Here is a 21520-nt window from a genome sequence, read left to right on the forward strand (position 1 = left end):
TTAAAGAACAGATGCTGATTATAGCACTGAACAGAGAGTGTGAGGTACTGTATGGTGAAGAATTGCCCCATTACTCACTCGAATGATGGCATCTCCAGCTTAGAAGAAACAGGCTCAGAGGGAGAATTGTTGGTAGTAATGTTGTGATGAACTGACAAGTTTTAAAGAAGGCCATTCTTGAGGCAATCAAAGCTTTGTCTTGCTTTCAAGAGGAAATTACTATCGTAATGTGCATCCCTGAAATGCCCCATACAAATAGAAGGTGAAGAATAATTTGTAAGGATGAAATCATCTCACTTCGCCCAAAGCCACTGAGGTAGTGAGAGGTAGTTGGAAATGGAGGATGGAATAACAGTATTAATGAAAATGCAATAGATGGGCTGCAATTTTAGCTGCTTTGACCCTGTATATGGCTCTGAAAGAGACCCCCCCAAAAGAGTAAGGAAAATACATTGTTGTTATGCATCATGTTACAGATAAATGGCATTTTGGTAATGTAAACCTTCCTTTTAAAGGACTCTGTATACATTTTTCCTTTTCATCAAACCAGTTATTTTTGTGATATTGGTACATGACGAAGGGAATTGTGTAACCCAAAAAAATTTAATAGTCATTTGTGCCTGCCTTTCAAAATTATAGCCCAAATTCTGCTCCCAATTACTCCAGTTGAACCCATTGACTCCAATGGAGTTGCACCAGTGTAACTGAGAGGAAAATTTGGCCCGATACTGGTATCTGAGATGAGTGCTTTTTTGATTTAGGTAATGTGATTAGAGCTGATTGGAAAAATTCCAACAAAACATAATTTCATTAGCAGTTGCCAATTCTGCAAAAATCGGAAAGTTTTGCAGAGATAATTTATTTTGCCAAAGTTCCAGTGGAAACCCACCTGGTTTCCTGCAGTTTGCCCTACTGCCTCCTTGACAGCTTACCTCCCAGTCAGCTGGGAGCCTGGGCTTCCAGGATCCACAGCTCTGGGGCTGAATTCTATTTCTTTGGAGAATTTTGAAATTTGCAGAGTTTGTTCCAAACTGGAACAAAACCTAATTTCAAAATATTGAAATCCCACATGCCAGATGTAATTATCTTTCTTTGCACAACTCTAGTTCTGATAAATAACAGAGCAAGGAGAAACTTACAGTATAGGTGATGATTCCTATAAACTTTGAGGCTTCAGGTAATCTGTTAGGTGCTAGAACTAATGATAAAATTGCCTGTTGTATTACTTATCTAATAAGAATGCTATATACGTATTTGATATGTTTGTTAATATAATAAATCATTGCCTTATTGCTATAATAAAATTCACTAAACTCTGAAATAAAAAATGGATGCTATCAAAATTTTGTGGAGATACGATGGTATTTTTTGAGTTGATTCATTTTCACGAGTTTGAGTTAATTATATTTATCATTAAGAGTAAATTCTAGAATGTTTCGTATTATCTTTTCTTTTTGCCAAAAACTTTCTTGTTATGAGTTACTGTCCTGGGAGGCAGTGTGGCCCAGAGGCCAGAGCACTGGACTGGGATTCAGGAGACCTGGGTTCTGTTTCTAGCTCTGCCGTAGGCCTGCTGCATTACCTTGGGCAAGTCACTTAACTGCCCCATGCCTCAGTTTCTCCATCCGTAAACACTTGCTCTGTAAAGCACTTTGAGATCTACTAATGAAAAGTTCTATATAAGAGTAGTATTATTATTTAACTTTATTAAAGTAATTCACAAGACAATAAAATACATATGATATATTACACAGTGGGTTTTTTTTCCTTATTGCAGGATCATTTCATTAGTTTGAACATTGAAAATGGCCATCTGGTGTTCAGATACAAACTTGACTCTCAACCTCCAAAGGAAATAGCAAGCAATAAAGCAGTTGTAAATGATGGAACATATAAGCAAGTATGTCATTTAAACAAATGATAGATTTTACTAAAAGTATCATGAACTTCTGAAAATATATAGATCATAATGGGTGAAGCTACACATCCTATTTCAAGTTCTTCTGATTGTGAAGTTTTGCCTTTCTTTTTAGATGATTAGGCTAGAAAAACACTGGCTGATGTGTGCAACTCATATGGAAATTAATCTTTACACTGCCTAATATCATGTATTTCTGTGGGAAAACTATTCCTGGCAGAATAACCACTCAGACAACTTGCCCTCTTGCAAGTGTATTGCTTTAATTAAGGATTATAATATTGATTGTAAATACCAACATTATTTTAATGTTTAGTTTGGTATTTTTATCTGAACTGTTTTAAGAAAAAACTTTTAGCTGACCTTTATGCAACCGCTTTTTTAATCTGATCAGCTTAAAAGCAGTCCAGCTATTTTGTGGAGCTATTTATATGAAGTCTGCTATGAAACATAATCAAATCCCTTTCTTGATGATTATTTTGGCCAAAAGTACAGTTAAACTGTACTGTTAAAATAGACAGATTTTTCAACAATAAGAAAATGTGACTGAAAAGTTAAAATAACAACGGTGTATGTGTTTATGTATGTATAACTTAGAGCCGGGGAAATATTACCGATAATTATTTGTGAACATATGTTCAAACTTTTAAATGATTTCACTTGTCTGTGTCACTTTTTTGTTCAGCTTTCCTTGGATATTTTAACAACTATGTTTACTGGCAGGAATATATGCCTAAACAGCAAATTTTAGGAGAATATTGCAGAACATTCACAAAAGGCACATCTTGAATTCATATACATGAGTACTTATGCCAGAAACCTAATTCTAAAAGTCACACTCATCCAGTCAAGATGTGACCTATCAAAACAGCTCAATTTTGACTTACAAATATAAAAGCCAAAAGCAGTATGCCCAGTGAACCAGCTGTAAGTAGTCGGTAGGCAGGGATATGTTTGCATAGAATACGAATGGAATTTCAAACACCATATTAATTTGTAGAAATCACAACCTGTTTGTAGACAATTTGCTCACAAACAAGAGGGCTAAATTTGGTGAATAACTTGTTACTGTGAATAGTTCATGCAGCTTTTGTGTGTGTAGGTGTGTGTAAATGCACTGAAAAAGGAGTGGCTAACTTAAGTTCTGATTGTAGCTGGAAAAACTGCAGAGACCTGAACTTATTAGTAAAATGAAACAGAACACATGTTTGCTAATTAAGAAACTTAGCGCCTGATTTTCAGTGGTGCCAGTCACTCATGCTCAGAACTTCATGAGTTAGAATGATTCCAAACCATGTGAGTATTCAGTTTTGCCACTCAACTTTATGTGCCATACTCGCTAGAAGGCAGTGGGTTCCAGTGGCTAGGATTGGAAGATATGAGATCTGTGTTCTGCTCCCTCTCTGCCACTGATTCACTGTGTAAACTTAGAAAAGTCACATCACCTTTCATCATCACCTCAGTCTCTTTTGCTGTAAAATAGGCATAATGATACTTACTCGTTTCAAAAGTGCTTTGAGAGTTCCAGATAAAATGCATAATCTAAGTACTAAGTATGATTATATCTATTCATTGCTAGACCACTCATGCACAAAAATCTGCATACATACTTCATTTAAGCATTTGTTACTTACAAAATGTAGAGTAAATCCACTTGAAGCAATGCAGTTACTCTGTATTTAAACTGGTGTAAATCAGAACAAAATTAGACCATTTGTATTATGCTACGTTTGCACATTTTGATGTGCTAAATTATTCTTGTTTATTTTGTGTGCACTAATTCTCACTATCTGTCCATTTCAGATTAAAATATACATTTCTAGTAGACAAAAATCAGTTGTGATTAGTCCTTGGATTAAAGCCAACATCAGTGTCTTTAAGTTCACCACATACTACCTGGGTGGAATTCCATCTTCTCTGCGGGAACGGTGAGTTACTATTTTAAAAAGTCAGCAGGCCCAACCTTTCTGTAGGGTACACACTCAAACCTCCCACTGACATCAGTAGAAGATTTTGGAGAGTATCCTATGGGAGGACTGGACTCAGATTCTGTATGTTGAATGTGACATGTAAATATATGTCAAACTCTGTAAAAGCAACAAAGAATCCTGTGGCACCTTATAGACTAACAGATGTTTTGCAGCATGAGTTTTCGTGGGTGAATATCCACTTCTTCTCTTGCATCCGAAGAAGTGGGTATTCACCCATGAAAGCTCATGCTGCAAAACGTCTGTTAGTCTATAAGGTGCCACAGGATTCTTTGTTGCTTTTACAGATCCAGACTAACACGGCTACCCCTCTGATACATGTGAAAATCTGTGAGTTGTGGAAAATCATCTGGCTCCTTGTTAGTTGGGATATGCTCTGGAGACAGGACTTGACAGTGAAAATTTGTGTGCAGTAATGATTCATCTTGGAATCTGCTATTTTATTTTTCTATTTCATATCATTCTATTGACTGACTGTTGTACTATTCTGTGATTGGGGTAACAAATTACTTTTTTCTCTCTGAAACCAGCTTTAATATCTCCACATCTCCATTCCGTGGTTGCATGAAGAATGTGAAAAACCCCATCCCTGCATCTGTTACTTTTACTGAGACCATTGGTGTCAGTAGGAAATGTTCCGATGACTGGAAGGTAATTTGCAAAGTTGCTTTTAGTATGTTTGTTTTTCACAGATTGATAGAAGGAACGGTTAAATCAGCTAGTCTGACTTCCTTTATATCACAGGCCATTAACTTTCACTCAGCCTTGTGTTTGGCTAAAGTATAACTTCCAGAAAGACATCCAGTCTTGATTTGAAGACATCAAGAAATGGAGAGTCCACCACTTCCCTTGGTAGTTGGTTCCAATGACTGATCACCTTCACTGTTAAAAATTTGTGCTGTATAGCTAATTTGAGTTTGTCTGACTTCAGCTTCCAGCCATTGGTTCTTGTTATCCTTTCTCTGCTAGATTAAGGAGCCCTTTTTAGTACCCAGTATTTTTTCCCTGTGAAGGTACTTATACACTGTAATCAAGTCTCCTTTCAATCTTCTTTTTGATAAGTTAAACAGATTGAGCTCTTTTATTCTCTTGCTGTAAGGCATTTTCTCAAGCTCTTGAATCATCTTTACTGTTCTTTCCTGCACCCTTTCCAACTTTTCAGTATCTTTTTTAAAATGTGGACACTTCCTTACCCCTCCTCATTACCCCCCCTGTTTATACAACCCAGGATCACATTAGCCCTATTTGCCACAGCATCATATTGGGAGGGTATGCTCAATTGTTTGTCTTCTGTGACCCCTAAGATCCTTTTCATAGTCACGGCTTTCCAAGATGCAGCCCTCCATTTTTAGTCATGGCTTGTGTTCCTTGTTCCTGAATGTCTAACTTACAAGCTACCTGGTCGCTATGTATGACTGTTCTGTCCTCATGATTATTTACCACTCTGCCAATCTTTGTGTCATCTGCAAATATTATCAGCAGTGATTTTTATATTTGCTTCCAGATCATTGATGAAAGTGTTGAACAGTGTTGGGCCTACTAGTATTGAACCTTATGGAACCCCCACTAGAAACACCTTGTAGAGGTGCAGACTCACCCCTGCGGCGCCTCCTGCTGGTGACTTCTGGGAATTACTCGTTATTGGCAGAATATGGCTACTGCCAATCACCATCTAGCCCCCGTGCCCTGGGGCAGCCTGCAATGTACACGCCACTCATCACTGGCAAAGGGGGGTTTGGATCTGCTGCCTTTGCCTACCCTTGGCTATCCCTCTATAGCCCCAGTACCTGTCCTGGCTTTTATCAAGGCCTGCAGCCTGGGGGGTCTCCAAGCTGGAGCTCCCCAGCTCCTCTAGCCTTTCCCCAGCCTTGCTCCACTCTAGGTACCTTTCCCAGCTTCTAAGCAGCCAGGCCCTTCTCCCTCAACAAACAGAGGGAGACTCCCTGTCTGCCCTGGCTTCTCTGCCTTTATATGGCCAGCTGAGTCTGTTTGGGGCATGGCCCCAGCTGCAGCCACTTCCCCCAGTCAGCCGAGCCTTAAACCTGCTTTCTCCAGCCAGAGCCCCCTCCCAGGGCTGTTTTTAACCCCTCTGGACCTGAGTGGGGTGACCACCTCACTACACTCCCCCCCACTCAATGATGATTCCCCTTTGACAACTACTTTTTGAGATGTCAGCCAGTTCTTAATCCATTTAACCTGTGATATTGCATAGTTCTAAATTTTCAGTCAGAATGTCAGACGTACTAAGTCAAATGACTTACAAAAGTCTAAATATATTACATCTATGCACTTATCTTTATCAATCAAACTTTTAATCTCATCAAAGCATGGAATCTGGTTTGTTTGATCAGACTTTCATTTCCATAAAATCATATTGACTGTCCTTAATTGTATTCCTGTACTTCAATTATTTATCAGTTGAATCCTGTATCAGCTTGTCCACTGTTCTGCCTAGGTCTGATGTCAGGCTAACCAGTCTATAGTTATTCAGATCATACCGCTTGCCATTTTTGAATACTGGCACAGTGTTAGCACTCTTCTAGTCTTCTAGCATTTTTCCAGATTCTCAAGTTATGAACTTTTTGCAATTGACATTCTTAAATAATCTTGAAAAATGAGACTAGTGGACCAGTAGCTGTCTCTACTTTGAGGAACGTATTGGGTGACATTAATTGTGTATGGGGTCTGCATAGGTAGTCATCTCTTACTTCCTTTTCCTACCCCTGATGGATCCTCTGAGTTTTTGTCCGCATCCCATGGCTGTTACAACTTCAAACGTGCAAATCCATCCCCAGAGCCCTTTGCCGCCACCACTATTCTCCCTGCTGCAGCCATCTGGGTGGGATTCCCTTTCAACTCTGTGAATGCCACTTGGTTTATTCATGGTAGCCACTTCCTGTTGAAAGACTGTTGTCACTTCTCCTCCTCCCTTTTCACTGAGGTTGAGTCTGCTGCCACTACAGCACTCTTCGCCTCACTGCCTAATGGATGAATGAAAGAGATTCAAATCTGAATGTACTCATTCCAGTTCAAAATTCATTCAGGTGGAATCCAACCCTGCCGGCCTACTTTTTGTCTTTGAATATAAAATCAGCTGGCCTTTTCTGATAACGTAGACAGTAAACAGAGCAGAGCGTGTATTATACTAAACGGGCCTCAGTTTACTTACACTGGTTCAAATCAAGATTGACTCCATGGATGCCAACAAAGTGTATATACTTGTTCTGTACTTGGAAACTCAGGTACCATACTCTCAATTTGTCTATTATATGTTTTCAGGTAGAGTCCATTCATGTGTATATTAGCTTGAATAAAAGAATGAGAGACCAATTTCATAACTTACTTTAGGCAGTCCAGTAAAAAAAGTGATACATGAAAACCTAATTCATCATCTTGTTGCCTTTTAGCTTGTGAGATCTGCAACTTTCTCCAAGAACGGAATACTGGATTTGAATAATGAGGGTTTCCCATTTCCCAGCAATTTCCAAGTCGGATTTGGCTTTCGTGCGTTGGCACCCAGTGGAACGTTATTAAATTACAATATATTGGTATGAAACATTCATTTTTGTTTCTGGATAAGAAAATTCATGTCTGTTTGGGACAGGAACATTTTTCAAAATCTCAATTTCTTGCAGAATGGGAAAACTTTTTCCTGCCCAATTCTACTCACAATAAGATCTGGTAAAAAAAAAATTGAGTTTTGAAATTTTTCATTGAAAAGAATAGACCTCTTGTAGTGGAAATTGTCCCTTAACACAGTGGTTCTCAACCTTTACAGGAGGCTGATTTGTCTTGTGTACTCCAAGTTTCACCTCACTTCAAAACTACTAACTCACAAACTCAGAAATAAAAATACGAAAGTATCACAGCACGCTATTATTGAAAAATTGCTTACTTTCTTTTTACCGTATAATTGTAAAATAAAGCATGACCCCCAGGTTGAGAAACACTGATATAGTACATAGAGTAGTATAAACAAGTAAATGTCTGTATAAAATTTTAGTTTGTACTGACTTCACTAATGCCTTTCATGTAGCCTGTTGTAATACTAGACACATATCTAGGTGAATTGATATACCCCCTAGAAGACCTCTGTGTATCCCCAGGGGTACATGTACCCCCTGGTTGAGAACCACTGCCTTAAAACGTTCCCATTTTCCAACCATGACTGCACAGCACTCCGACAGTGTGGGTAAACTTAGGTACAGAGAAGTTAAATGACTTGCTTGCTAATAGGAAGTGGCAGAGAGAAGTGACTCCATTGGAGGGGCAGAGTGAAGTTCCTCTGTGCTTGTGCTTCTGGAGGAAACAATGGCATTAGGTAGGTGGGGAGTTTAATCCCTACCTCTGGTAAAAGTCAGTTAAAATACATTTAAATAACTTTTTTTATCTTTTTTTATTTTTTTGCATCCCGAAGTCTGGGGTAGGCAGGGAGACTCATAGACTTTAAGGGCAGAAGGGACCATTATGATCTTCTAGTCTGACCTCCTGCACAACTCAGGCCACAGAATCTCACCCATCTACTCCTGTATCAAACCCCTAACCTATGTCTGAGCTATTGAAGTCCTCAAATTGTGGTTTAAAGACTTCAAGGTGCAGAGAATCCTCCAGCAAGTGACCCTTGCCCCACACTGCAGAGGGTTCATGGTGATATTAGGCGAAAAACCCTCAGGGCCTCTGCCAATCTGCCCTGGAGGAAAATTCCTTCCCAACCCCAAATATGGCAGTCAGCTAAACCCTGAGCATGTGGGCAAGACTCACCAGCCAGACACCCAGGAAAGAATTATCTGTAGTAACTCAGATCCCACCCCATCTAACATCCCCTCACAGGCCATTGGGCATATTTACCACTAATAGTCAAGATCAATTAATTGCCAGAATTAGGCTATCCCATCATACCATCCCCTCCATAAACTTAACAAGCTTAGTCTTGAAGCCAGATGTGTCTTTTGCCCCCACAGCTCCCCTTGGAAGGCTGTTCCAGAACTTCACTCCTCTGATGGTTAGAAACCTTCGTCTCTTCTCTTCTCTAGGAGCTGTGTTAGTTGCGGGGGCTCTGGAGTAGTATGATTTGAGAGATTAGCCTGGGAGAAGTAGTTTTTGGGGTGGCCCAGAACAGTTTTGTGGGAAGGAAGTTTTCCTCCCACGGAGCCATGTTGGATTCCAAGAACTCTTGGGAGCAGTGCACGCTGCCATCCTGACTTACCGTTGGGAATTGGGTTCATGGTGATATCAGTAAAACCTGAAGCTGCTTATAATGATAACTTTATAGGATTATTTTATTTTTTTAGTCTTCTATGCTTAGCATCTTTCTGAGAGACGGCTTTGTAATCGTAAGGATGACAGATGAGGAAAAACAATCCAGCAAGAAATATGAAGATGGTTCAATGCATTATGTGTCAGTAATCAAAGATGACAACATGTAAGTCCAGTTTTGTGTTTGGTTTTTGAATGGACTGCAAGCCTTGGTTAGAAAGAGAAGATTGTAGAATGTTTGCTTGACCTGATGTTTGGTTATAAAACGGTACAGAGTTAAAACTAAATTCTGAATCATGCTAGCAGTGGATATGGACATTCTGAAGCACTGGAAGATTCTTGGTCTGTGTATTTGCATGTCAGTACCTACTGAGTTCCAGTTCAGCTCCTGAACTTCACAGCAACACTGGTAGTCTGAGCTTTCAAACCAAAAGGCTTGAATCTGCTTTTCTGTGCACTAAGTGTCTTTCTCTGTGGTTGGGGAAGACATAGCTTTGGAGAGCTTCTCACACTCATAGTCTTCGCATCTTTGAGTGTAAATTGCAAACCTGTCTAATGCAACTGTTTTACAGGCCTGAGGAGGAAGGGTAATAGCTCTCCTAATTTTCTCAATATCAATCTGATATATAGAGACAATTTACTAAAATTTATCCAATTTACTGAAAATTAGATGACTTCTAAAACACACTGGTCTCTATAGGGCTATATAAAAACTTGTGCTGGCTAAAAGAGAAGGGTTTGAAATTGTATTAAAGCCTTGGGCTAGTGATAAAGTTCAGAGTTTTTCTGTAGTAGCAGTGTCCAACTTGTCAAATTCTGTTTCCTTTTGGCATAAGGGGTAGAATCCTGGCTCCACTGAGGTCAATGGAAGTTGTGCTGTTGACTTCACTGAGGCCAAGATCTCACCCAAAGAATGTAAGGCTACATTCTGCTCTCATTATAACTGTACTGCACCATTTTAAATATGGTTAAGTCAATGAACTAGTACTGGCATAAAACCCAGGAAGTGATAGGAGACCAGGCCTGTAAACGCCATCAGAATTAAAATGTAACTGGAAGGCATGTGTGTGTCAGATCTTTCTTTAAAAAAAATTAATTTAGCTGGTAGTGTGTTTTTCCTAAATTTTTCACTCTTATTTGTATTCATCTTGTTTCAGGGTCAGGCTGCTGGTTGATGACTTGCCTGTGTCAATGGCTGTTGAACCTCAAGGAATGTCTAAAAAATTAAGTTATTCTATAAGATTGGGTGGGGATGATTTTGAAGGCTGCATCTCCAATGTCTTTATACAAAGGTACTTAACTTGGGAATATTTGCAGTTGCAGATATTGGGGTAAAGAGAGAATTGACCTGTTTTCCTTTATGAGTAATTCGAATTTCTTCTCACTAATCTCCATTTCTTCTAGATACATGAAACCTTGCTGAATGCATAACCTTGTTGCACAACAAATCAATTCATGTATTTGACCAATTCATCACTTTTGTAAGATTTAATGGAGTTTGATCTTTTGATATTTTGGAAGACCACTCTGAATTGTATTCCTTCACTAGAAGTTTGATTTAAAAGCATCATTATATTGGAATGGGTATATTGCAAGGCCCAAAATTTTCAAACACCTGTGTCTAAATTATACTCATAAAAAATACATGTGCAGCTAGATAATTGCATGAGCAAGAAACATTTGCATATTCAAAATGAATAATTACATCAACATATGGGGGTACTTGTAAAAAGACCCGATAGCTGGTTTATGTTACCCATTTGTTACTCAGTTTTTTCCCTCCACATCCACCTGGTGGTAGATACATCTTTGCAAGCCCAATTTAGAAGAGAAATTTCATCTTAAGTGTTTTCTTTCATTAGGTTAATTCCTATCACAGGTATTCTCCCAGCTGGGGCCTGCTTGTTTCCGCTGACTATTGAGTGTTTAGATGTGCGTGAGTGTGTGTGGTGTCACAAAAATTATGATGTATTTATGGTTTGTATAGATCTTCATTAAATCTTTGCCTTAACATTGTGAAGTTGTGCAACATGTATACTAACCTCCCTGTCCATCTGTGATCTACCAAAATTGGAGAGATCCCTTTAACCTTACAACCTACATACAGTATGTGTACATTTATTCTCATTGATTTAGCCTTTGCACAAAGAAGATTGGTATAAGAGTGTTTCTGGCAACAGGGCAGAGTTGCGCAGTAACAAACTGATATCTTTTTAGCCCTCACACTTGGGGATCCAGTTGAGTGGGAATGTGGCTGATTTAGAAAGACTGTAGGTTTGACTTGACCAATCCTCTTCTATTGCTAATCAACAAAACCTCTTAATCTAGTCCAGAAGGTCTGACACTGCCAGTGTTACTGTATTCCAGCTCCCTTTTCTCAATGGCAACAGCATTTTTTCAAGTAAGTAGTTTTTGGTAGGCTCCTAAATTCAGTCGAGGATGCAACAAGCAGTGGCTTACCATACAGTAGCAGACGTGGGATGTTTCAGGCAAGAACTACAAACGCCTTTCATTTTTCACAACCTTTCCACCCAATAGGTCATGCAGCATCTTCAAGGATTTTTTCCCTCCCCAAGGAAGCAGCTGATACTTTTATTTAGGCTTGGCCTGCTAAAACTCCCAGAGGTACAGCACTGGATGCTATATGCCACCTACTGTATAAGTGGTTGGGATTTCCTGGTGACATCACATGCTAATACAAAATATATGAGTTCTTATGACAGTAATTCTGGATGTGCCTGTGCCAAGAGTTTAGGATCACTAATATAAATCATAATATTGTGACAAGTGAAAATTGGTAGATATCCCTTGAACAGACTATAATTGAGAGTAGATCTACCTTGTAAGGCTATGTGTCCAAACAATGCAGAATACATGGTGGTTTTCATTAAAGAATAGGGATGATAAAGGGTGGTCTCCTATAGCACTCATTGCACATTTTCATTCCTCATGTTTATTCCTCATTCTAGGACAGGTCAGCTCCCTCAAGTTCAAAATCTAGTCAATTATACTGAGAAGACTGGTGTATCTGTGGGAGCCTGCAGGATATACAAGTCACCCCAGCCAATGCTGCTGAAAGAATTAGCAGATCCTCACAGCTCTAAGATTTTCAAGGTATGTTTATGTTTACTATAAACTCCAATCCACACTGATTCTCAGGCTTAGGCTCCACCAACATGAGCTGGCAGGGTTGAGGAACTGATGTTACTCCTTTTCCATCTAGCATCTGGAGCAGGGTCTCCCTTCTCCATATCTCATCCCCAGTATATACCTCTCCAGAGTGATAACAGTTCATCAGACACTCGAAGGAGGGTGTTGACTGATTCTGATGGGAACTATGAAATATGTATATTGAATTATCATCTCAGTTATCCATATTAAAGATTTAAATTCTGCCTTGCAGTTACAGAAGGAAAAGCACCTTGCTTACCTGACAGGTGCTGAAGTGCAGCTAGACCAGAAAAGCTGTGCTTTACCTACTCAGCTAAATTTCATCAATGGAGCTTATCAGTTTGGCAACACTCCCAACAGTCATTTGCTGTATACACTTTCTCAGGCATCAGTGACAGACAGGTAATGCAACAGTTCTCCACTCAACTTCTAATGCTGTATTCTTCAATGAACCTTGAGCCTAGCCTTTAGGTGGTAAGGGTTATGATTTCTCAATGTGCATCTCTCTGAGAGTAATGGGGTGCACCCTGATTGTTCTGTTAAGGGCTTGACAGAGAACTTTTTCTCCCAATCATTGTTTCTACAAAACAAAACTGAACAGGTTGCCTGGAATGAGATGCTTGAATTTAGTGCACATTGAGGCCCAATCCAAGAATCTAAATCTGCCGACTTCAGCCCACATTCAGAAATGTGGATGGTGTACCACATAATTATGATTCCAAAAGCCACTATTGTGTTAACAACTTGTGTTTATAGGTCAAACACTCTCCCCCTACATTCCATTATAACAGTTAAGACCAGACTGGTTTCTGGGATGGAACTCTGAGACTGATGACCAGGTTTTTCAAAAGAGTGTCCTTGTCTGTCAAAGTTCCTTCTTCTCTTGGTTTGCCAAAGCTAGAATTCAGGACACACTATATGGCCTTTCTGTTCAGAGAGGATTTTTAATTAAATTCAGTGGCTAACAAACAGTGAAGATACCCACTGGCCTTGTCTACTCTATATTCTCTACAGTACTGAGTACATCATCAACATTCAAATACTTAATAGTAATCTCACTTTGCTGTACTGGTATTATAGGAATATGTATGTTTGTTCCAATTGAATTCACTTGTAACTTCCTGCATAGCACAATGACAATAAATATAATGTTTCTGATCACATTTATATCCAGTCTTAGGGCTGGTCCACACTAAGAAGCGGGGTCGAACTAGGGTACGCAAATTCAGCTACGTGAATAGCGTAGCTGAATTCGAAGTACCCTAGTTCGAACTACTCACCCGTCCAGACGCCACGGAATCGAAGTCCGCGGCTCCAAGGTCGACTCCGCCACCGCCTTTTGCAGTGGTGGAGTACCGGAGTCGACCGCGGCGCTTCCGGAGTTCGAACTATCGCGTCCAGATTAGACGCGATAGTTCGAACTCCGAGAAGTTGAACTCACCGCGTCAACCCGGCTGGTAAGTGTAGACTAGCCCTTATACTGATAATTCCAACAACTTCAGTGAAGTGACTCCTGATTTACACTGGTATAAGTGAGAGCAGAATCTGGCCACTTGCATCTTTCAAAAGGGTATGGAAAGGGTATGACAGTAAGCAAAACAAGGCCATATTTTAATGTCTTCTCTGATCCTCTTTCCACTAAAGGTCACATTTTTCAGTAGACGTACGGACTGCATCATCGGGAGGAATGATATTTTTTGTGGGAAATAAGCCTGAGAGCTCTTATATGGCTCTTTACATTTCCAAGGGACGTTTTGTCTTTTCATTTGGTGCTGGAGGAAAGAAAATTAAAATCAAAAGCAAAGCAAAATACAATGATGGGCAGTGGCATACTGTAAGTATTACAACAGTTAGGACAGAATTAACTGTGTGAACCATTGCAAAACATGAACCATCGCTTAATATGCACAGTCGTAAGTGCTCAGCATTTTAAAATGCTGGGAGTATATTCACCTCGACCTTGTGGAGATAGTTATTATGACTGAAGGTTCATGTGGATGACAGGTCTTCGTTGTCAAAAAGCTCATGGCAGTGGCCTAGTTCTAATGCAGTTAGTATTGTAACAATACTTGTATTACTTTAGGAAAGTTCCCCCAAAAAAGGGAACATTAAGGTAGATAGTATGTGTCTGTGGGGTAGGGACATTATGGTATAAGGCATTTTTCTGATGCCCATTGGTGTATATCTAGAGAGTCAGTGGAATTACTCTGGTTATATACCAGAGTAAGGAAAAACAAGGAACCTGGATAACTGATGTGCAAAATACTCCCAGTTTTTGAATGATAAGGTATTTGAAAAAGCATTTTGCCCACCTACTTTCTTTATATTTTTGCTAGTTTCAAGTGAGCCTCAAAAATGTGTGCTGATTTTAGGACTATACTGTTTATAACTTGATGGATAGGGTTTTCAGAAGTACCAAAATGATTTAGGAGCGCAAGTTCCATTGACTTTCACTGGGACTTGTGCTTCTACCTCACATAAGTGATTTTGAAATCCCACCCAATGTGTCTAATGGTAATTATGCTTTCCTCCACAAAGGTGGTATTCAGTATGCATGGGAAGAATGGCCATCTTGTTATTGATGGTCTGAGGGCCAGGGAAGGAAAACTGGCAAGTAATTCCACCTTCAGCACTAAGCCACCAGTCTATCTGGGTGGGCTTCCATCCCTGAAAGTACAGGTAAATAATGGAGATTTTGAGGGTGTTTTTTTTCATTGCACTGTAAATGAAGACACTGAAGTATTGTAAAGGGAGGTCATAATGATGAGAGGGATTTAGATCATCATCATTTAGACTAAGGTCATCTATACATGGTGTCCGCAAATTCCTAATTATAGACACCCTCCGTTCCCCAACTGTGTGCTCAGCCCTCAAATTATCAGCATTTCAGTCTATAAATCGATTGCAGCCATGTGCTCTCCTGATTCCCCTTTACCTCCAAAAGTTGAATTCCTCTTTTCTCCAAGAGCACCTCTTCCCCTTAGAGTGTTCACTTTAGCAGATACTTAAGGTGTCTCCAGCTAAACTAGATTTAGTAATATTCAATACCAGAGGGAGGGATTCCCACTTACTAATCACTGTGATTTTAGGAGGGATTATAGATGTAGAACCTGAGTCTAATCTTAGGTATGCATTGCCTCTGTTACCTTTAAAAATGACCTGTTAAGTATGTGCATCACTACACAATAGTTGTTTGGGGTGGGTGGTTAGTATTTGAAATCAGAATTAGACTGTTAGACCGTCAACATTTTGATGTATCATTGGAAGACAGCTATTCTACAAATAAGATTTTGCAATAACCCTTTCAAGATTTCAACTTTTCTAGCATGCTTGACTCTTTCGTGGTTTACGGGTATTTCTTTCATGACATACTACACATTTTCACTGTATCAGGGACAGTCTTTAGGTGCATTTCATACTTGGGTTTTCCACCATCAAACAGTGCTAAAGAATTGGTTGGCTGATCTGTTATTAAAATAATAGCCATCATGCTTTAATTTGTTATATTATTATTAATTATTATTACTCATGTTCTTAAATATGTTTTCAGAATATACCAAGAAAGAGTTTTGTAGGTTGCCTGAGAAATTTTAAAATGAATGGAAAGCTCCTGAATACTCCTGATCGAAACACTGGTGTCCCTCCGTGTTTGGATGGCTCTTTGGAGACTGGAATATATTTCTTTAATGAAGAGGGATATATTGTCATTGGTAAGTAGTGTAGCAATCGCTACGTGGAGCTATGTCTTTATTATATAATCCACATAGATAGATAGAGACATACATATATAAATATCAGTTTATTATATCATATAGATATAGCTCCATGTTGTACGTGTATATATAGGTGATACTCTTCCCCTTTTTAATGTGCTATTCTAATTATTCTCCCTCCTCCCTTCTCACACCTGCAGATAACGCTTTTGTGATGGATTTGGAATTTAAGATCATATTTAACATTCGTGTGAGAAGTCTAACAGGTGTCCTACTCCATACTGGAAACAAACAAGGCAACTATTTAACTGTTTACTTGGAGGCAGGAAAGGTGAGTGTGGGGTTTATTTCTGTTTGAATTGTATTACCATAACTAAGAAGAGAGGCACCTTACTTTGAACACCAAATTAACTTCGTACAAAAGAAAACCACATTAAAAATACATTTGAAAACTTCATGATGGTGTCTTATAACCATCTCTGGGGAGCGTGAACCTTAAATTTGCTACCATACCAGTATGAGCAGTTTCCACTGTATGCACGCAGGCTTCCATCAGGCAGCTCCATGATAGCCAGTGCACGGTGAAGGGAAGTGTCAGAGAATCCTTCTCTCCTCAGGACAAGGAACACCTGTGGTACTCTGCTCCTACAAAAATCTACAAGGGTTTAGGCCAGTGGATCATGGAACCATGTGCCCTTACTTCTCCTTTAGCCTTCACCAGGCTGCTGGGAAGAGTGCAACCATGGAGCATTGACTGCTCTGTGCAGCTCCCTGTGTAGTTTCTCTGTAGCTTTCTGCACACACCCACTGCAGAATCTCAGCAGTTCTATTTTAGTATCTTTTTCAATAGCTGAAGGGTGTATCAGGGGAGTTGAAGGAAACCCGGGGAAGGAGGCAAGGGAGTGGATTTATGTATGGATAGAGCAATAGTTCCCAAACTTTAACAACCTGTGAACCCCTTTCACCAAAATGTCAAGTCTCGTGAACCCTCTCCTTTTCTCTTTTACCTGAGTATAAATTATAAAAGCCGTGATCTTGGAAATATAAAATTTGTTTTTATGACATGCATATTACACACTATTATTATTTATCATTACACTATTTTTATTATTATGAAAATGGCAACAAAAGATCTCCCTTTCATAGCTTGTATCACTTTGAATAAGCCTGTTATAAGACAAGGCTCCTATGTTTCATCAAGAAGTATCAGATGTGAAACAGCATGAAGGTATTTAAGAAGCCAACTCAAAGAGTTCCTCCTACACAAGCATTCAGGTCTTGAGCAGTTCAGGCAAACAACACACGTTACAACAAAGCTTAAACTTGTTCTTCATAATAATTAAAAAAAAAATACTAGCTGCCTATTTAATTTTAAAAACAGCAAAAAATATCCACCTCCCTTTCCATTACTTAGGTTAAAGGTTAAATCTTCTCACTGTGATAGATATGCTTGCTTTGATCTGCTTAGTTCATGGAAGTCCAGGGGCTCCGGGCTGCTGGTCCTGTGCTGCCAGGGGCCCCTAGGGACAGCTCTGTCCGCCATTAGGGAATTTTTTCCCGAGAACCCCCTGTAACATTTCGTGAACCCCCGTTTGGGAACCACTGGTATAGAGTATACACTATCCTCTCTTAGGACTCTGTAAATGGAATCTACCTTCCTTTAAGGAAGACTGTTTGGGAATACAAATATTTTGACTGTGCCTTTTAAAGTGTTGGTGAAATGCACCAGTCAGTGAGTTCAGTAATTGTTTAGAGTCGGATAGTCTCTTGTCAGTCCTTTCTTTTCCCTAGTAACTTGAAAGATGTTTTACAGGTCACTGCCTCTGGAAATAATGGTGCTGCAGAGTTCCAGACATCCGTCACTCCTCAGCGGTCTCTATGTGATGGACAGTGGCACTCCATAGCAGGTACTGTATCCTCTTGCCTGCTCTTCTGAAACTGGAATGGATGGGAAGAACAAAAAAGATTGCCGCAGCCCTAAATTTAATGCCTATCCCCTTATATACTAAATAATTCCACTGCTGTTTTTTCTGAGAACACTCTTTAGAATAACAACAGGTTGTAATTATTTAAGACTGCATGTCGGGAAGAGAACCTTTGGGCTTTTATGTTGAACACTTTCTCATCCCCATAGGTATTTTGGTATATGTCAGTTTGACTTGGAAATATAGTGAAATAAAACTTCCCCTATAAATCACACTCCTGCAAGACAAACACTTCTTAAAATAGTAGGTCATGGCTAGTGGATGCTTGACTGGAGCAAAGTTACTGATTTACCAAATTCCTTACAGTAACTCAGAAACAGAACATTGTGCACCTAGATGTGGATGCAAAGAGCAACTACACCGTTGGATCATCTGCCTCACATTCTGCTAACGTGGGTCATCCACTTTATTTTGGAAGAGTTCCAGGTAATATTACTTCAAGTTAATGTTTCGTTGCTCCTCCTGGTGTTTTGTTTCTTTTTATGAAAGAAAAAAATCAAACACACTATGGGCCATATCATCTCCTATAAGGGAAAAAACACTCAGGTGACAGGAGACTTAACTTGTATTATCTCATCATTTTTTGTCAGGTAGGCAGGGTCTTGCACGCTTTCTCACACACACACACACACACACACACACACACACACACACACACACACACACACACACACACACACACACGTCTACAGCACAGGCAGGCATAGCCCTGTAGCATAGATGCAGCCTACGCCATTAGAAGGCATTTTTCTATCTGTGTAGGAACACCGCCTCCCTGAACAACATTAATTACCTCAACAGAAGCACTCTTCAGTCGACATAGCTATGTCTACACTGGAGCTTAGGCTGACATAGCTACATCGGTCAGGGGAGTGGTATTTTCATACCTCAACTTACATAGCTATGCCAATATAACTTTCATATGTCAACCAAACCTCCTCCACCCCCCCAGCCCCGAATTGGTAGAGGGTCTACCACTTGAAACACAGAGATATATTATCTTTGGAGGTCAATGCCATCCATTGTGGACCCTGTGTGTTTGCACTGCTTCTCAGCCTCCCCACCACCCCCAAGCCTGCCTGGCTCCATCAGGGTCTGTGCTGTCAGTACCTCTCTACTAGCCACTGGCCCTAGTCCCACCATCAGGGTCAACTTTTTTGTGCTGCAGGAGTCACCATTCTGTTAGGTGAAATTTGGGGCAGGAGAGAGGGAAAAAATGCTACTGTAGAAATGAATTGGAGGCATTGAGGAAGGCAGAGGTAGCTACAGACCTGATGTTTCCTCTTTTCTGCATCCCCCCCTCCCTCAAGCTAGGTCCATGAGCCAAGGGAACTCTGACTAGCCACCAGGGTAAAAAGGGGGTAACACTATAAACATTACAGTATTTATATTGGGTCTGATGCCCCCTCTCTGTTTTCACCCAGTCTACATTAGGTGTCCTCGGGATGTTCCAGTTGGGAGTAAAAACTGATGCTGTAGTCTGATATTTTCATTTATACAAAGTCCTGCTTCTCTGAATGCAGGAGGAACCAAAAGCAGAACGGAGTAGCTTCTTAGCTTACAGGCCCAAACTTCTTTCAGCCAGCACCCCCAACCCAGCACTTCTCTCTAGGCTTCTCTCGGGGTCACTCCATGCTGTCTCAGTCACTGCCTGGTTGTGTTTCTCCCTCTGCCCCCACCAAAACAATGCTCACAAAAAGCCACTCCACCCATATAGTCCAAAACTCCAGGGAAGGTTCACATACTCCTTTTGTTATAGGTGAAGGCTTGAGATGAATTTATCCTTCCAGTTACATTAACTGAAGGGTTTCAGAGTAGCAGCCGTGTTAGTCTGTATCCGCAAAAAGAACAGGAGTACAATTTGTTAGTCTCTAAGGTGCCACAAGTACTCCTGTTCTATTAACTGAAGGGTGCATTCAGACCCATCAATCTCACTGAGCTTTTAACTCAACTCATAGCAAGGTTTCACCCCGTTCATAACAGCAAAACATGATAAAATGTGCAATAATTTTTTTAATTATTTTATTTGCCATAGTAAATTAGTTTAGTTCAACTTGAAATGTTGGTATCATATTACATTCTGAAAGCAAAGACTAGCCAATCCTTTCAATAACCAAATGGAACATCTTAAAGCCACCAGCCTGTTGTATTCAGTGCTTTACAAAACAGCTCCCATTATTTAGCTGCTCTTTCTTCCTTGTCTTTACAGCAGATTTGGAAACACCTTTGCTTCCTGTTCGGGACTCGTTCCTTGGCTGTCTGCAGAACATTAAAATAAATGACAAAGCTGTCTCTGTCAGCAAAATTTCAGAGGTTCATGGTGCAGTCAGCTTGAATGGATGCCCTGCCAATTAACTCTGCCATTACATAATAAGGGAATTATTTGTACCCTCGTTGCGTTGGGTCTCCTGATGTACTGTATGAATTACTGCAATATGGGTTCTCCTTCCCTGATCACTGTGTTACTCTCGTCAATTATGATGTTCAAAATGGCTTACAAGTTGATGCATCTTCTGGAATGGTGGCCTGTGCCAAAGCTAATTAAAAGTATTGGCTTTGTTAGACTCCTTATTACATTTGACTGCTTTCCCGGGCAATTCATTGGGTGTGTGAGATATATACATAAAATATAAAATAGTATTGTTTATACACATAGTGGGCCAAATGCTGCTTTCATCCTCCCTGGTGTAGCATTAAACTAACTCCATTGACTTAGCTGGAGTTATTTTGGATTTACGCTGGTGTGAGTGACTGCAGAATCTGGCCTAATATCAAAAACTTTATACAAATATATACATTTATTTGGGTTGATGAACAGCGTTTATACTGAAGTGTACATTAATGTTAATAATAATATAAATGGAGTTTGAAGCACTTTAAAGAGTGGAACTCTGGAAGATTGTTGCTGTGTTAAGAGTTCTAGGGCCAAATAAATGGAATATGCTCTTTTAAAGTCTTCCATATTCTTATTTGGTTGTAAAATTCTTTTAACACGGCTTTTTCCTTAACTTGTTTTTCATCGTGGCCAAATCCTGCTTGGTTTATGTGAGTAAGCCCATTGACTTCAAGGAGACAGCTTGCCTGAGTAAGTGGGACTGGGCCCATCGTTTCTGGTCAACAGAATTTAGATATGAAACACTTCTGATTAGGAGAACTTTCCCTGTGGCTTTCAGAACCAGGATAGATGCTCCGTTTGTTTTCCTGATGAAACGAAGACAAGACCGATTTATTAACACTGAAGTCCTGAGCACACTGTCACTTATACAGCACAAACTGCAACACTAAAACCAAGAAAATGCTTCGTTTGACATTCAAGTTTGTCTGACCATGATCCCTTATCCCACAGAACCCTGTTTGCATTGTTATTATGGATATGGGGCTGGGCTGAGTAGATGCCGTGGGGCTTCAATCACCACATTCATTCAAACCCAGCATTTTCACCCTATTTAAGTATTAGTCCACTCCCCAGTGCACAGCCCCTATCCTTGT

General features: G+C 39.9%; 1 protein-coding gene across 1 annotated transcript in view; it reads left to right on the forward strand.

Annotated features, from left to right (window-relative positions):
* The window catches only part of LOC120397875 (laminin subunit alpha-3-like), a 56058-nt gene extending 35446 nt beyond the window's left edge, over window positions 1-20612 (forward strand). The window contains exons 24-38 of the mRNA XM_039524489.1: window positions 1778-1900; window positions 3722-3846; window positions 4437-4557; window positions 7314-7454; window positions 9198-9328; window positions 10320-10454; window positions 12132-12276; window positions 12566-12735; window positions 13978-14167; window positions 14872-15012; window positions 15884-16043; window positions 16247-16377; window positions 17860-17953; window positions 18338-18457; window positions 20241-20612. Of these exons, the coding sequence (XP_039380423.1) occupies window positions 1778-1900; window positions 3722-3846; window positions 4437-4557; window positions 7314-7454; window positions 9198-9328; window positions 10320-10454; window positions 12132-12276; window positions 12566-12735; window positions 13978-14167; window positions 14872-15012; window positions 15884-16043; window positions 16247-16377; window positions 17860-17953; window positions 18338-18457; window positions 20241-20386 (2073 nt within the window). The 3' untranslated portion in view covers window positions 20387-20612. The remainder of the gene's footprint in view (window positions 1-1777; window positions 1901-3721; window positions 3847-4436; window positions 4558-7313; window positions 7455-9197; window positions 9329-10319; window positions 10455-12131; window positions 12277-12565; window positions 12736-13977; window positions 14168-14871; window positions 15013-15883; window positions 16044-16246; window positions 16378-17859; window positions 17954-18337; window positions 18458-20240) is intronic.
* Window positions 20613-21520: the final 908 nt, after the last annotated feature.

Source organism: Mauremys reevesii, linkage group 2 (genome assembly GCF_016161935.1).
Source record: "Mauremys reevesii isolate NIE-2019 linkage group 2, ASM1616193v1, whole genome shotgun sequence".
Classification (NCBI taxonomy): Eukaryota; Metazoa; Chordata; order Testudines; family Geoemydidae; genus Mauremys; species Mauremys reevesii.